The 15,293-nt window shown below is 41.2% G+C and overlaps 1 protein-coding gene across 1 annotated transcript in view; it reads right to left on the bottom strand.

The window, feature by feature from the left end:
- Positions 1–5,525: 5,525 nt before the first annotated feature.
- LOC145413927 (oplophorus-luciferin 2-monooxygenase non-catalytic subunit-like) overlaps positions 5,526–15,293 on the bottom strand; it is a 26,073-nt gene continuing 16,305 nt past the window's right edge. The window contains exons 2-3 of the mRNA XM_080283541.1: positions 10,808–10,924; positions 5,526–5,677 (exon numbers count right to left, since the gene is read on the bottom strand). Coding sequence (XP_080139667.1) covers positions 5,526–5,677; positions 10,808–10,924 — 269 coding nt within the window. The remainder of the gene's footprint in view (positions 5,678–10,807; positions 10,925–15,293) is intronic.

Genomic DNA, 15,293 nt, shown 5'->3' with positions numbered 1-15,293 from the left:
CCCATGTGAACTGCAGCGAGGACGTTGACTTTCAGCTTGTTGTGCCACTGGATGACCAACATGTTACCACATTTCTTGGTGAGTAGAATCCCCTTATCACTGTTGGCAAAGAAGTGCTTTCTGTTGGGCCTGACAGTCCCACAGGTTCCTGTCCCATGCTAAAGGAAAAATTTCTTCAATGTCAGAAAGGTATAGAAGTTGTCTTTGGTTAGATCCAGAATACCTGTCCATGTGCACTTGCATCACAACACCCGAGAACCCGTGAGGGTCGTCCATGGGAATGTCCGCATCTGAGTCCAAGTACACTGCAAAGTCTAACACATATCCAGTCTTGCAGCCACACACAATATAAAATTTTATTCCAAAGCGGCGACCCTTGGAGGACATGTACTGGATAATTCCCAGGCGTCCCCAGAACAAAACAAGATACATTGATGACAATTTTCTGGAACAACCGGAAAAATCTTGTAAAGGAGTATTTGATCGTTGTTAGAATCGGGCGAATTTTCCGCAGTCTATCACTGGGACCTGGCCTGTGTTGAGGGAGAGGTAGACTGTTCAGGTAACTATCACTCATAATAATTTCCCCAAAGACGGATGTGGCTATGAAATAATACAGGACCCAAAGTTTTTGTACTGCACGCTTTTTCATTAGCGGTACTAGCATGGTAAGAGGGAGCCACAAGTAAAATGGGTCACAAAAGTATCGGTGCACAGGGGGTACAAGCCTACTGAAAACATTCGAATATTACCAACGTCTCATTGTGTAGGTTATAAACACAACATTTGTTATATGTTTGCAAGAGAATATTGTTAGTTGGCAATATATGACACCTACCGACATCAGGGCTACCAACGTGTGGTAGGTCGGACACTGATATTTCAGTTACCTTCGTTCTGTGGTCCAAAATGTTTCACACATATTGTGCACTGATACTTTTGTGACCCATAGTACATCTCACTCACTTCCACAGGATACCACTCCTTCATCCTTGGCTTTTCACAAAAAGGAACATCAAGCCAGGATCGGCACCTGCCTATTTCCTTCCAGGGATATGTTCCTGTCTTGCCAAATTTTCCCCCTTGGACCAATTTTCTCCATGGAAATACAGGCATTTTTCTGATGGACCTATTTTGCCCATGGATATACTTTTCCATGGACCCGTTTTTCCACCCTGGAACTATTTTCCATCCATTGGCCTTAACTGAATTGGGCAACACGATCCATGGATTTTTCGTACCCGAAAAAACGTCCCACTGCTATAGAATATCTTTATACTAAACTGGTATGCTGCTCTAAATATGTAGGAAGCATTTTGGTGCCTATCACGCTTGTGTATGACTCTTTTTTTTTTTTATTATTATTATGGTTATTGATGAAAGAAAAGGAAAAACAAAGATTGAACAGAATTGGTATATATTTTTGCGACCTGAGTTCGTGACTCTTACGAAAGTTAGTGGGACTATGCGAGCAGCTTTGGTTTTAAATATCAAAGGTCTTTTTGACCGTATGCATAAAGCTGGACTTCGCAAGTTCTTTAGTGTGTGGGCCCTATGCCGTATGTACGTGACGTCTTTGGAACCTGGGCCAGCCATGTATAGTGAACAATACGGCGCTTGTTGATACTGCAACAGAAACTTGATGAGGCAAAAGCAGGTAAGAGGCAGAGAAGCAAAAAACAAAAGGACAATAGAAAGGGAGGCAAAGCCTTATTTTTTTTAACCAAGATGATCAGTATGGATGGTTCTCCACTGGGAAATATATATACAGTTTATATATATATATATATATATATATACGCTCATGACTGGGAATCGAACTCTGGACCTCTTAGGTAGAAGTCAGGCACTCATATCTCTCGACCACGGCTTGATAAAAGCTATGACAACCTGATTTTTTTTACGAACCAGGTAAATCCATCATGGAAGGATATATTTCAGTCACTACACATCAGGATTATATCACAGCCCCACGCAACCCGGCAAGTGACAGAGCAGTTTTAATCTATCCCAGACACAACACGAGCGTCTTTAGATGCTGGAGAGACACACATTACACGCGTGTGTATAAATATACTTTTATGAACTGGACTGGGATTCGAACCCTGGACCTCTTAGATAGAAGTCAGGCACTGATACCACTCGACCACGGCGTGATAAAAGCAATGGCAACCTGATTTTTTTTTTACGAACTAGGTAAATCCATTATGGAAAGACATATTTCAGTCACAATACATTAGGATTATATCACAGCCCCACACAACTCGGCAAGTGACAGCAATTTTAATCTATCCCAGACACAACACTGCTCTGTCACTTGCCGAGTTGCGTGGGAATATGATATAATCCTAATGTGCTGGATTTACCTGGTTGTGTAAAAAAAAAAAAAAAAAATCAGGTTGCCACAGCTTTTTACACGCCGTGGTCGAGTGGTATCAGTGCCAAACTTCTATCTAGGAGGTCCAGGGTTCGATTCCCAGTCAGGAGCGTATAAATATATTTGTACACACGCATGTAATGTGCGTTTCTCCAATATATATATATATATATATATATATATATATATATATATATATATATATATATATATTGATGACTTAGTGTGTCAGCATGACTATTAATTTAGTCAGAGGGACCTTTACATTTAACCATTGTAACAGCATTAATTATTTTATCTTCACTAAATCATTAATCAACAGTAAGATTTCCCAGTATCTATGACAATCTCATCCTCATCTCGACTTCATTAGTCGTTGTGTGACAAGCAGCTCCGGTGGCAGCTCTCTCCTGGTAAGAAGATATTCTGGGCGGTAACCTGTCGTACGAGAGAGATGAACAGAGGCTTCCTCCTCCCCTCTTGAGTTAATGTAGTTGTCCCATGTGTAAAGCGAAATGCTGAAGAAATGCAGTAATGACACGAAATTGAAACGTGTTTGAAAAGTAAAAGAAGAAAAAAAAAATGAAACTGAGCAAAGACGTAATGGTCTCTATCATAGTGCGGGGACCATGATAAAGAACGTTTTCTCAGTTAACTGGGAAGTAGTGCACTGGATATTTCCCCATCCATTGATTGAAAGAAAATCACTCAACGCAATACTAGATGTTTGTAGTCATACAACATGGCGACAGCAAAGGTCAAAGCAGAATTACACAGGACGTGCAGCTGCTTCCACAGTTTTTTTTTTTTTTTTTTTTTTTTAATGCGAGGAAGAAGGAACCAAAGGCCATGAGCCTGCAGTAACAGTTCCCTCCAAGAGAAAAACAAAATACAATAGAGAGCCAAATTCAAGATCCGATCATTTTGAGATGCCTGGACACACTGCGTTTGAAAGACGAGATGATAGGCAGCAGGAAATACAGACAGAGGGAGACAGTTCCAGAGCTGACCTGTTGCATAAATGAAAGACTGGGAGTAACGGTTAACTCTTGCATTAGAGAGTTGGACAGAAAAGGGATGAGAGTTTGCTGCCAGACGGGTGCTACGCGCCCGTCGTAGAGGTGGAGGAATGCAAGCAGACAGTTCAGAGGAGCAGTGACCATTAAAGTAGCGATAGAAAAGAGATAAAGATGCAACAGTGCGGCGAAGAGACAGAGGTTGAAGTGAGTCAGTAAGAGGAGGAGAGTTAATGAGGCGAAAAGCCTTTGACTCCACCCTATTGAGAAGAGCTGTATGTGGGGAGCCTCCCCACACATGAGAGTTGTACTCCACACAGGGGCGGATAAAACCCCTGTATAGAGTCAACAATTGTGCAGGGGTAAAGAAAGAGCGGAGTCGGCTTAGCACACCCAATCTCTTGGAAGTAGATTTTACAAGAGATGTAATATGATCTTTCCAAGATGAGTCCCGAGTAAATGAAACCCCAAGCATGTTCAAGGATGATGCAGGATTAAGCTGAATATTATTAAACATTAGTGGGTATACCTGTGGAAGATTTTGTCGGGTTGATAGGTGTAAGAACTGAGTCTTAGATGCATTAAATACAACCATATTGTTTTTGCCTCAGTCAGAGATACGAGCCAAGTCAGACATTAGGTGTCCCATAGCCTCATCCCTTGTTTGTTGAAGTAACTGTTGAGATGGGCGTTGCGGGAACCGAATGGAAATGTGAAGGGTGGAGTCATCAGCATATGAGTGGATAGGGTTAGATGTACAGCTTAGAAGATCATTGATGAATAAAAGGAAGAGAGTTGGTGATAGGACAGAGCCCTGAGGAACACCACTGTTGATAGATCTAGGAGAAGAACGATGGCCGTCTACAACAGCGGCTATAGAACAACCAGAAAGGAAGCTAGAGATGAAGGCACAGATAGAAGGATAGAAACCATAAGAGGGCAGTTTGGAAATTAAAGATTTATGCCAGACTCGATCGAAAGCCTTTGAGATGTCAAGTGCAATGGCAAAGCATTCGCCAAAGTCCCGAAAGGAGGATGACCAGAAGTCTGAAAGGTAAGTGAGAAGATCGCCAGTGGAGCGTCCCTGACGAAACCTGTACTGACGATCGGAAAGAAGGTTGTGATAGGAAAGATGCCTTAAAATTTTTCTATTGAGAATTGACTAGAGAACTTTTGAAATACAGGACGCTAAAGCAACTGGACAATAGTTGGAGGGTTGGGAGTGGTCACCCTTCTTTGGGACTGGCTGAATGAGAGCAAACTTCCAGCAAGAAGGAAAGGTACAAGTTGACAGACAAAGGCGAAAGAGTTTGCCTAGGCAGGGTGTAAGCACAGAAGCACAGTTACAGTAATTCAGCTGTATGTTGATAAGAAAAAAAAAAAAAAACATGGTAAGCTCTTGAGAGATGTATGCTGTTTTGTACTGATTCCAGCATCTCCACCATAGTAACTATGAAACAGGAAAATATGAAGCGAATTATTTGTCTGTTAGCATCGGAACAAATAGTGGTGACCTTACAGTGTACTCGTACTCCATGCACCTACCACCAACAGATGTGTCGTTTCCATCCATGTATGATATTTAAGTAATGCAGTACTGTATAGTGCTAACATATCCTTCCAGCATTTGGAATTATTTAGATATGCACATTTATTTATTTACTCATGTATTTATTTATTTATTTATTTGTTTATTTATTTATTTTTGTGTGTATCTTCAAAGTTGCTTCAGGAGGGGGAGTCGTAACAAAACCATAACGATTATATTGGGTATCTTTATTTTTGACTAACCTATAACAAAAGAAGCAAAAATTACTTCAAAACTTGATTCATTTCTCTCTCTCTCTCTCTCTCTCTCTCTCTCTCTCTCTCTCTCTCTCTCTCTCTCTCTCTCACTTCGAGTTGTGTGTTATATTCTTGCCACCTTACTACGCATTCTAGCACCATTTCCTTAACCATTTAATATTCGTATTACACCGTATGATATTTATTTATGCCATTTATATGCTTTCAAACGTCGTAGATTGCATAAAGAACACAAAGGAATATATGAGTGTACAGATACACAAACAGCTAAGGGGCTGGTGCTAGGGAACCTGGTTGACCAATGAGTATAGCCTATGGCCGTAAAACTATGAACACTGATAATAAAAGAAGTTGGGGTCAAGGAAGATGACCTCAGTACCGTCGTAGCAGGTGGTCTGTTCGTTGATGATGTCAAGGTACTTCTTGTCAGGGTCAAGGAAGATCCAGCTCATGTCGCACCCACAGTCCAGGCTGTTTCCTGTAAAGTGAAATTTAGAAGGATGAATGAGTGGATTGCAAGGGCGGAGATTTGGAGAGGGGGAGGAGTGAAACTATCGTCCCCAGTTTTTGTCTGCGGGGATGGACATTGTTATCCTCTCTGCCTTCTATCCTCAGATGGAAATAAGACATTAGCAAGGGTAATATAGTGTCTGTAGATTGGAATACTAAGTGAATGTACAGAAACTGTAACGTTAAAATTCTGGGACACGTGTATGATAGACAGAGTGTTATTGAAATACAAAATTATTTTGCCTGTTCCTTAAACCCAGAATAGATGGGAAAATGACGAAGTTCATACACATACCCTGGTTTCTTGTTAACAGAATCTCTATGCGAGGGACCAGTGGGACGACAAAGAGAAAAGTTACGGTACATGATCTAGCAAGCCTGTAGTGCCACATGAAAAATCGTCTAACAATAATCTATCTGAACTGTGTTGAGGATTGAACCCCACACCATAGGATGACTATCAGACATCATTCCACTGAATCACGCTTCAGACATGTTTATCCACCCTACACACACACACACACACACACACACACACACACAATATACCTCATTCCTCACAATCAACTCGGTTTCACATCCATAACTGCCTTAACAGGCAGGGATGGTGTAGTTCTGAAACATCATAGAAATCATAGTGGAATCATACTGGTATTATGATCCGTATTTGTCATCATATCTGAAGACACCAAGTTTTGCATTAAAAATATAATCATGCATTCCCTTTCAGGTGTGGCGTTAAGCCTATCTTTGCCAGTGTCCAAACCTGCAGCTGCCTGTCCCTAAAATGCTCATGTGTCAAAAACTTTTCCTCCAAAAACATTCCCTTGAAATGAAAAATGAATTTCAGGCTCAGTTCTCACCATCCACGACCACCTGTGCACAGTGCTGGTAAATTATAAACATTGGCGGGTCTGGGGAAGGCAGGATCCAGCACCTTCAAAAAAAGGAAGGGGTGATTCTTAGCAGAATTACTACTTAATGAATTTAAGCAATCAAAATATCAATATTCATTTTATTTGCCTGTTTTAATCATAGGAATACAATAATTTTGCCAAAAGCAAGTGCAACAAGATATTTATTGCGCATATTCTGGCAAACTTTCAACCTTTTTCTGTCAAACTCTCAAATGAAAGAGTAAACCGATACTCCCAGTCCATCATGTATGCAATACGTCAGCCTGTAACTGTCTCCTTCAGTCTATATTTCCTGCTGCCTAAGATCTCCAGTCTTTCAAAAGCAGTGTGTCCAGTCATCTCGAAATGAACGGATCTTGAATTTGGCTCTCTGTTATCTTCTGTTTTTTCTTGGAGAGGGAACGACCTTGCTGGCTCCTGGCTTTTAGTTCCCTCTTTCTTGCATAAGATAAATAACAGTGCCATTATAAAAGATTATCATTAGTTTGCCGAAGATAGGGGGCCGCACGCCCCCCAAATCCTTGCCCGTGGGGGGCTTCGACCCCCGAGTTAGTTTTTTGCTCTCCCAGTTAGGCGTTCGTGCATGCGTAATGTCATGTAGGGAGGCTGGGGTTAAGGTGAGCCATCAAAGAGTTTGTGCTGCTTCTTGCCAGCAAATCAATTTTTTGGGTCTGGATTATCGGGATTGCTTGAGAATATGATCCAACTCGTTAGCACAACATTCTATGTGTTACTAGTGTTCACCATGTGAGAGCCATGTATTTCTACATCAAGGCATTAGCCACATATTGACTGAAAATATAATTCATGGCGAAAACAAACGACTAGTTAGGTACAGAAAAACAAAAAAAGAAAAAACTAGGGAAGGGATGAAGCCTGTGTTTGGGCAGTTGGCCCATGCTTTGGAAAATCTCCCTAAACTTAATGAAGCATGTAACCGTTGTTAAAAATCCTTGGCATGAATGTTTCTAGACTGGTTTAGAAAGTTGCTAAAATGTCGGTCAACACAAGATATTTTGAATATATCTCAGTTTTTTATAAATGGCTAAGATTTCCAGATTATGTGAGTGGTGAGACTACCTGACAGAATAGTGATTCATTCTTGGTATGTATAATGAGTGGTTAGATCCTTATTTAAGGCTAGAAATTTGTAAATGCTGCCACTATAATAACTACATTGTCTCTGTTTTATTGAAAAAGCATTTTTCGGAGAAACCTACACAACACAAAATGTGTTTTTGCGTGTACAGATGATCCTAAAGGTTTATCAGTGGAATTGAGTTTCTCTCTCTCTCTCTCTCTCTCTCTCTCTCTCTCTCTCTCTCTCTCTCTCTCTCTCTCTCTCTCTCTCTCTCTCTCTCTCTCTATAGATAGATAGATAGATAGATGCAGTATATATTTTACAGCATGCAGTAGGTTTCCATTCACATCAAACATGTGCAAAGTTTCTTGTTATCCATCTCTCATACATTTTTCCACTTTCTGTTTTACTGCAAATATTTGATACACACATACCCTACCATTCCCAAAACCATTTTGTTCGTCACACACCAGGTGTTCTGATATATTAACCCTTACCTTCCTTATAATTATTTTTACATACTCTAATCCTACAACACTGAGCATAATTATACCATGATCATTTTTGCACGCACTTCAGTCTCCTTTATTTTGTACAAAGGCTCAAAAATGGCCTTCTTTCACTCCTGTGACACAGATCCATTCATCCAAATTTTCTTGCATATAATAACACTTCATTCCACTCTCTCCACTAGCCTTTGCCATTTTTGCTCATACATCATCACCAGCCGATATCTTCACATTGTTCAGATTCTCCACAGCATTCTTAACATCTGCCCATGTCAAATTTTCGTATACTACACTCCTCCTCTGCACACCACCAAAACAGATCATTTTTACCACCATTCTGCTCTTTTTGTGCCTATTCATCAGCCTTTTCAAAATATTCTATCCATCTGGTCCTTACATCACTTTCATTTGTTAGGAAACTTCCATTTTCACCAGCTACCCGACACTATATTCCTGACAAACACATACAGTAAATACACAGAGCCACTACAGCCATCCAAAACCTTCAGTAAAATAATACTCTTTATGAACCACCATCTGACATACACCCATCTGAAACTGTCCCATCGAGAGAGACACGAGTGCACCAAGCCTGTTATGCTGTCACCACTGTTCCATACTAGAAAACCAACACAAACTACAACTCACAAACAAACCATTATGCCCTCAATGCAATGCAACCACGCACAACACACTTGCTCACTTCATGGACCACATTTTCACAACATAAACAATCTTTGAACTTAACCTTAACAAAAGACCTGTGGGAGTAATCGCTTGAAGTGGCCGAATTCATGCAGTCCATTAGGTTCACAACCAGACGAGGTTGGGGTTGCAGCAACAACAGCAACAACCAGTCACACTTTCACACGTTTTTCTGCTCTCATTTCTACATTTTCTCAATTATTTCCTAATAGTTTCCTAATTCAGAAATCTTTAGGTTCAGATTTATTAATGGATCATTTACCTCATTTTTTATTAATCTCTTCACGTGTTTCTTACTCCCCATATATTCCTCCCTTCTTTCATTTATACCCCTTTCTGACATCAAAGCTAGCCACTTCTTTCACTTTTTCTCCACTGGTCTTTCATCCTTTTTACCCCGTCAATCTTCACTTTTCTTCCACTTGCTATCCTCACAACACCACACACACCTTTAGCAATCCTAATCAGATTACCAAAAGCGTGTCTGATTAGTACTGTTGCTTATAGTTGCTGTCACGAGTCGGCACGATTAAGTATTTGAATAAACTCGTGACATTACCTTTGGTGGGAAACCGCGAATTCTAGTGGAATCCCAGTATTTATCGCTCAGTTTAACAGCCACGTATTCACCAGATCGGGAGTGTTTTCAGAACAATTTTTCACCGCTGAGCGATTTATTATGGGCGTGTTTCGCTCATTCTAGCTGTTAGCAATGTGGCTCGACACTCGCCTCTTTCTCATGATTTGAACTCAGTCTAGGTTTGAGCGCCGCGGAAGCAGATAGTGTGTGTGGCAGCGTCCTCCCTCACAACGACGCCTAGATCCCACCGCCGCCGTTGGATTCCCACCTAGCGTGATTGGCGAGAGACTCAGCGTGTGCAGTGTCCTTCCTCAGTAACGATACCCAGCCATCCACTTTGTCCACTTTTCTGACCAGTATTTCTTTTCGTTTTTTCCTAGGTTTAAGAGTTAGCTTTTGAGTGAGCAAGTGAGTGCCATCTCCTTATTTGAATTCATGTTGAGACTCATGTAACGTTAATTTATTTTATTGTAATCAATAAATTAACAGTTCTTTTTCTTGATCTTAATGTAATGTAAATTCGTGTTTTATTTTCCATATTAAGCTTATTTCACTTATAGCTCCTAGTTTGCATAAATGCTTTTCTATTCATAACTGGTACTTAGGCCAGTCCTTTTGTATTAACTCAGATCCATTGTGCCAACCAGGAGTTAATGCATCAGCAAGAATCTGTTATCATTAATAGCATTAGTTATTGATTGTCAGGGGTGGAGTCACTTTCACCAGAGGCCAACAGTACTAATAAACAGCATTTGTGAGTAATTAGTCTCTGCTGTGTACTGTTGAGAAAGTTTATAAATTCTCGTCCTTAGAGAATCGGCGAAGTAAGCCGGCATAAAGTAATCATTGCTTGATTTTCACAAGACAATTCATTGTCCTGTTCTTAAGTATTATTGAAAAATTATTCTTCATTATTATCCTATAATATTGCATATACTTTAAAAACCCCGTGACAGTTGCTTCATTGATATTCTTGTTTCTCTCGTTCCCACAGACTTTCTTCAGACTTACTAATCCTAGTAGATTTTACTTCTACATGTTTGCTGGTATGCCTCAGTGTTGGGGAAAGTGTGGGATAGTGTACTCTCATATCATGCTGTTTGTATTAAAGAACACTCTCTTGTACAGACAGTAAAGTTTCTGTGATCTGTGTGTGTGTGTGTGTGTGTGTGTGTGTGTGTGTGTGTGTGTGTGTGTCTCTCTCTCTATCTATCTATCTATCTATCTGTCTGTCCGTCTATCCATCTCTCTCTCTCTCTCTCTCTCTCTCTCTCTCTCTCTCTCTCTCTCTCTCTCTCTCTCTCACCTGTCAGATTGATTTCCCCGTCCGGCAATAACTGGTCGAATATCGGCTTCCATATCACCTTGAGTAACTGTGTGATGCGGTTGCTTGTCATATCTAAGGTGGCACCGCTGCTCAGCCCTGAAAGCAAGAAACACACTGCAGTACTGGGGTGAGATTGCCCAACATTGCAGAAAGAAATAAGGATTTGGAACGAGTCTGCATTCACTCCTTCTTGCTTTCCTGCAAAACAAAATATTGTACAGTGATTTTTCATTAGTCACCGCGATTTGTGTAAGAAGAACAAGAGACCCGGGAAGATTCTGCACTCTTCTTTTTCCTCCCTGCTATTCACAGTTATGACAGGGAATTAATTATAAGTTTGTGTTTGTGTCCGAACCCAGTAAGTTATCGGCACACGGTGCCTTTTTGGCGTTCTATGTGATGCACGTTACCATTTCAGATGAGAAAAACTGCATTTTGAGATTGGTAATCTTGCTCGTACCCCTCTCTAGCTGTTTGAGTAAGTGAATTCTACACAATAACACGGTCAGACAGGCATTATGGTGTGTAGGCCTGTACCCTACACAGCACCAAATGCGATATTTGGAATGTTATTAACGCATAGTCTGCGGATGTAGTAATGATACGTTCTCATTTTCTAGGCAAATATGGGCAGAATATTATGTGCTTTGGGGAACCTTTACGGTTCTGTGCGAATGTCTGCGCAGTTGTTGAAAATGGTGTGATATCTGGTATTACATGAGAGCAAATTATTTGGGGCCTTCTGCCACTCTCTGTTTTAATACTGGCACAACGTTTCTGTCAGTGAGATGTACTACACTTCCCCAGGGCTATTTTTAAGCACTGAAATTGCCAGTACATGAAAAATAGAGAATTGCTTGAAACATTAGTGAACTGATCATTTTTGCAGAACTCAGGGATGAATCTGTATTTGTGTGTGATTATCAGGGTATACAAGTATTGTGAGAAAAAAGAGAAAAAAAAAAAAGTAATTGGTTGAAAATGATGGAAGCATTATATAACAGATAAAAGTAATTTTACATGTTTCACGTGCATTTCTAGTGTGCTGTATGAAACTTTTCAGTAAAGTAATTTTTTGTGCTTTGGTGGTTATTAGAATATAAATATGTAATCACTTGTATGTTAGTATACAATAATATTGATTATTACTTTAAGCTAACTTTGTAAAATATGGAAAACAAGCACTCATGATCAAACAACGCCCGGAAAGAGTTATATATATATATATATATATATATATATATATATATATATATATATATATATATATATATCTATATATATATATATTGCCAGACACCTCAATCCCGTTTGGGGTGGCAACAAACAAATCGCCTCCAAGTCGCCCTGTCCCCCGCCATTTCACTGCCCTGCTCCCAACTCACACCCCCCTCTCTCATATACCTCTCCACCTCATCCCTCCATCTCACCCTCGGCCTACCCCTCCCTCTTCCCCCCTCCACCTCACTCACATACACTCTCTTCGTCAGTCTTTCACCCTCCATTCTCTCCACATGGCCAAACCACCTCAGTGTGTTCCTCATAACGCTTCCTATCACATCCACATCCACACCACAACGCTCCTTTATATCGTCATTCGTCAGCCTGTCTCTCCATGTGACTCCACAGGGTACTCTTAAATAACTCATTTCCACTGCTCTCACTCTTGACTTGTGTCCTTCCAACAACGTCCAAGTTTCACTTCCATACGTTAGAGTTGGTATCACAATACTGTCTTGTAGTAACTTTTCCACTTCCATGCTCACTTCCCTGTTTCTTATCACTGCTTTCAAAGAACCAGCAACCTTTCTTCCCTGCTGTACCCTTTCAAGCACTTCACCCTCCAAACCTCCATCCTTACTCATCACACTACCCAAGTACTTAAACGTACTCACATTTTCCAATTCCTCACCATCCAACCTCGCTGTACATTCACTGACTTCACCCCTTTCAAAGACCATCACTTTACTCTTCCCTACATTCACCTTTAGATTCCGTTTCTTACACACTCTCCCAAACTCATCCACCAAGCCTTGCAGCTCCCCTTCGTCTTCACTCAACAACACAGTATCATCTGCAAACAACGGTACAGGGAGTTTCCAAACACTATCCTCTCTCACCAGGGCCACTCCAACATCCACTACCCTGCCTTGTGCCTCTTTTATTACCCCATCCATGTACAGATTGAACAACCATGAAGACATGACACATCCCTGTTTCAACCCAACTTTCAAAGAGAAAAATTCGCTTAGTTCACCATCCACACGCACTGCAGTCTTTGCACCATCGTACATACTCTTCACAGCATTCAACAACTTCCCATCTACTCCATATATATATATATATATATATATATATATATATATATATATACCTAGGCTGCTTCCCCCAAGGAAAGAGAGGTAGCCGAGACAGGACAACACACTCCCAATTTACTTATACACTCAAACATCTTAGTCCCAAAGGGGAGAAGGGACAGATCCTCACCGCATCACGCTGCACGGGAGTCAACTGCACAGTGCAATCAGTGACATCTGCGGCAGGGCCCGACAGCAGAGCTGGTTTACCCTTGCCACATCCTAATAGACCCATCTCCTTACCCTAACCCGACCCGATCATCTGATCAGACAAATGCAGGAGAATATCTCCTCAGGGCTGCGTCATCATTTATTCATTCACAATTTCTCTTCATTCATTTCTGTCACCCATAGCCACTCTTCCTTGCTCAACAGACATCCCTCTCGCATCCAACGCTCTCTTCACACTGTCCATCCATCCTATTTGTGGTCTTCCTCTCAGCCTCATACCTCTCACATCAGATCTAGTTATCTTTTTCACCAATCACTCATTGTCCATTCTTTCCATATGCCCAAACCATCGCAACATCCTCTGCTCAACACAATCAGCCATCTCCTTAACAACTCCTGTCCTCCTTCGCACTTCATCAGTTCTCACTCGATCCATATGAGTCACTCCACACATACTCCTCAGACACCTCATCTCCATTACATTCAAACTTTTCCCCTCTGCTACACCCATATTCCATGTTTCAGCCCCATATAAGGCAGTCGGTACCACAACAACCTCATACAACCTTCTCTTTACATCTGTCCTAGGTGAACGACATCTAAACACTTTTTTCATTCCTCCCAGCACCTTTCCTACTTCATTCATTCTAAACTTCACTTCTGCATCTATTCTTCCATCCACGGCAACATGTAACCCTAAATACTTAAAATACTCTTCCTCCTCAAGCAACCCACCATTCAAAAATATATTCATCCTCCTACCATCTCTCAACCTCGTACACTTCATCACTTTACTCTTATTCTCATTTACTTTCAATTTCCTCCTTTCACACACCCTTCCAAACTCCACTACCAACTATATCAATCTCTCCTCTGAATCAGCCACCAGTGCAGTATCATCTGCAAACAGCAGCTGCTTCAGATTCCACTCTCTACCATCAACACTCACCAGACTCACACCTCCACCTTACACGCTTGCATTCACCTCCCTTACACCACCATCCATATAAATATTAAACAAACAAGGCGACATCACACATCCCTGTCGCAGCCCCACCCTTACGGGAAACCAATCACTCACAGTATTTCCCACTCTTACACATGCTCTACTATTTACATAAAAACTTTTCACTCCATATAGTAACCTACCATCAAGTCCATACAATCTTAAAACAGTCCACAAAGCCTCCCTATCAATTCTATCATACGCTTTCTCTAAATCCATGAACGCCCAAAACGCATCCTTGCCTTTTGCTAAATACTTTTCACACACCTGTCTCACAGCAAACACCTGATCCACACATCACCACCCTCTCCTAAAGCCACACTGCTCTTCACCAATCACTCCCTCTGTACCCTCTCTAACTCTCATAATTAACACTCTACCATACACCTTACCTACCACACTCAACAGACTTATACTGCTAAAGCTAGTACATTCATACTTATCACCCTTACCTTTGTACAACAGAACCACACAAGCACTTGCCCAGTCAACTGGCCCCATATCTTCCTTAATGCATCCATCTCAATTAACATCCTTCCATCCTCTGCTTTTACTCGTTCTTCCTTTCCAGACTCTCCCTTTCGCACCCTTTTCACCTCCTTCCAAAACATTTCCTTATTCTGTTGAAAATTCTCAGTCAATCACCTGCTCCACCTCTAATCTGCTTCCATTTTGGCATCACGCACAGTCCTTCTCGCCCTATTCCTCTTTTCCTTATACATCTCGTATGACACTTCATCCTTCCTCTGCAGCCGCACTTCATATGCACGTCTCTTCTCAGCCACAGTCAAACTTACTTCCTCGCACCACCATTCACTTCCTTTTCTTACACCACCACCCACTCGTCTCACACCACACACCTCTTCTGCATGCCCCACCACAGCACTCTTAAACAACTGCCATTCCTCCTCCACACTGCCATTTTCCAGTT

Source organism: Coenobita brevimanus, chromosome 12 (assembly GCF_032717465.1).
Source record: "Coenobita brevimanus isolate Jiangsu-jjx chromosome 12, ASM3271746v2, whole genome shotgun sequence".
NCBI classification, from domain to species: Eukaryota; Metazoa; Arthropoda; class Malacostraca; order Decapoda; family Coenobitidae; genus Coenobita; species Coenobita brevimanus.
Note: the sequence above shows the minus strand (reverse complement) of the source record. Positions and strands in the feature narration are given on the sequence as shown.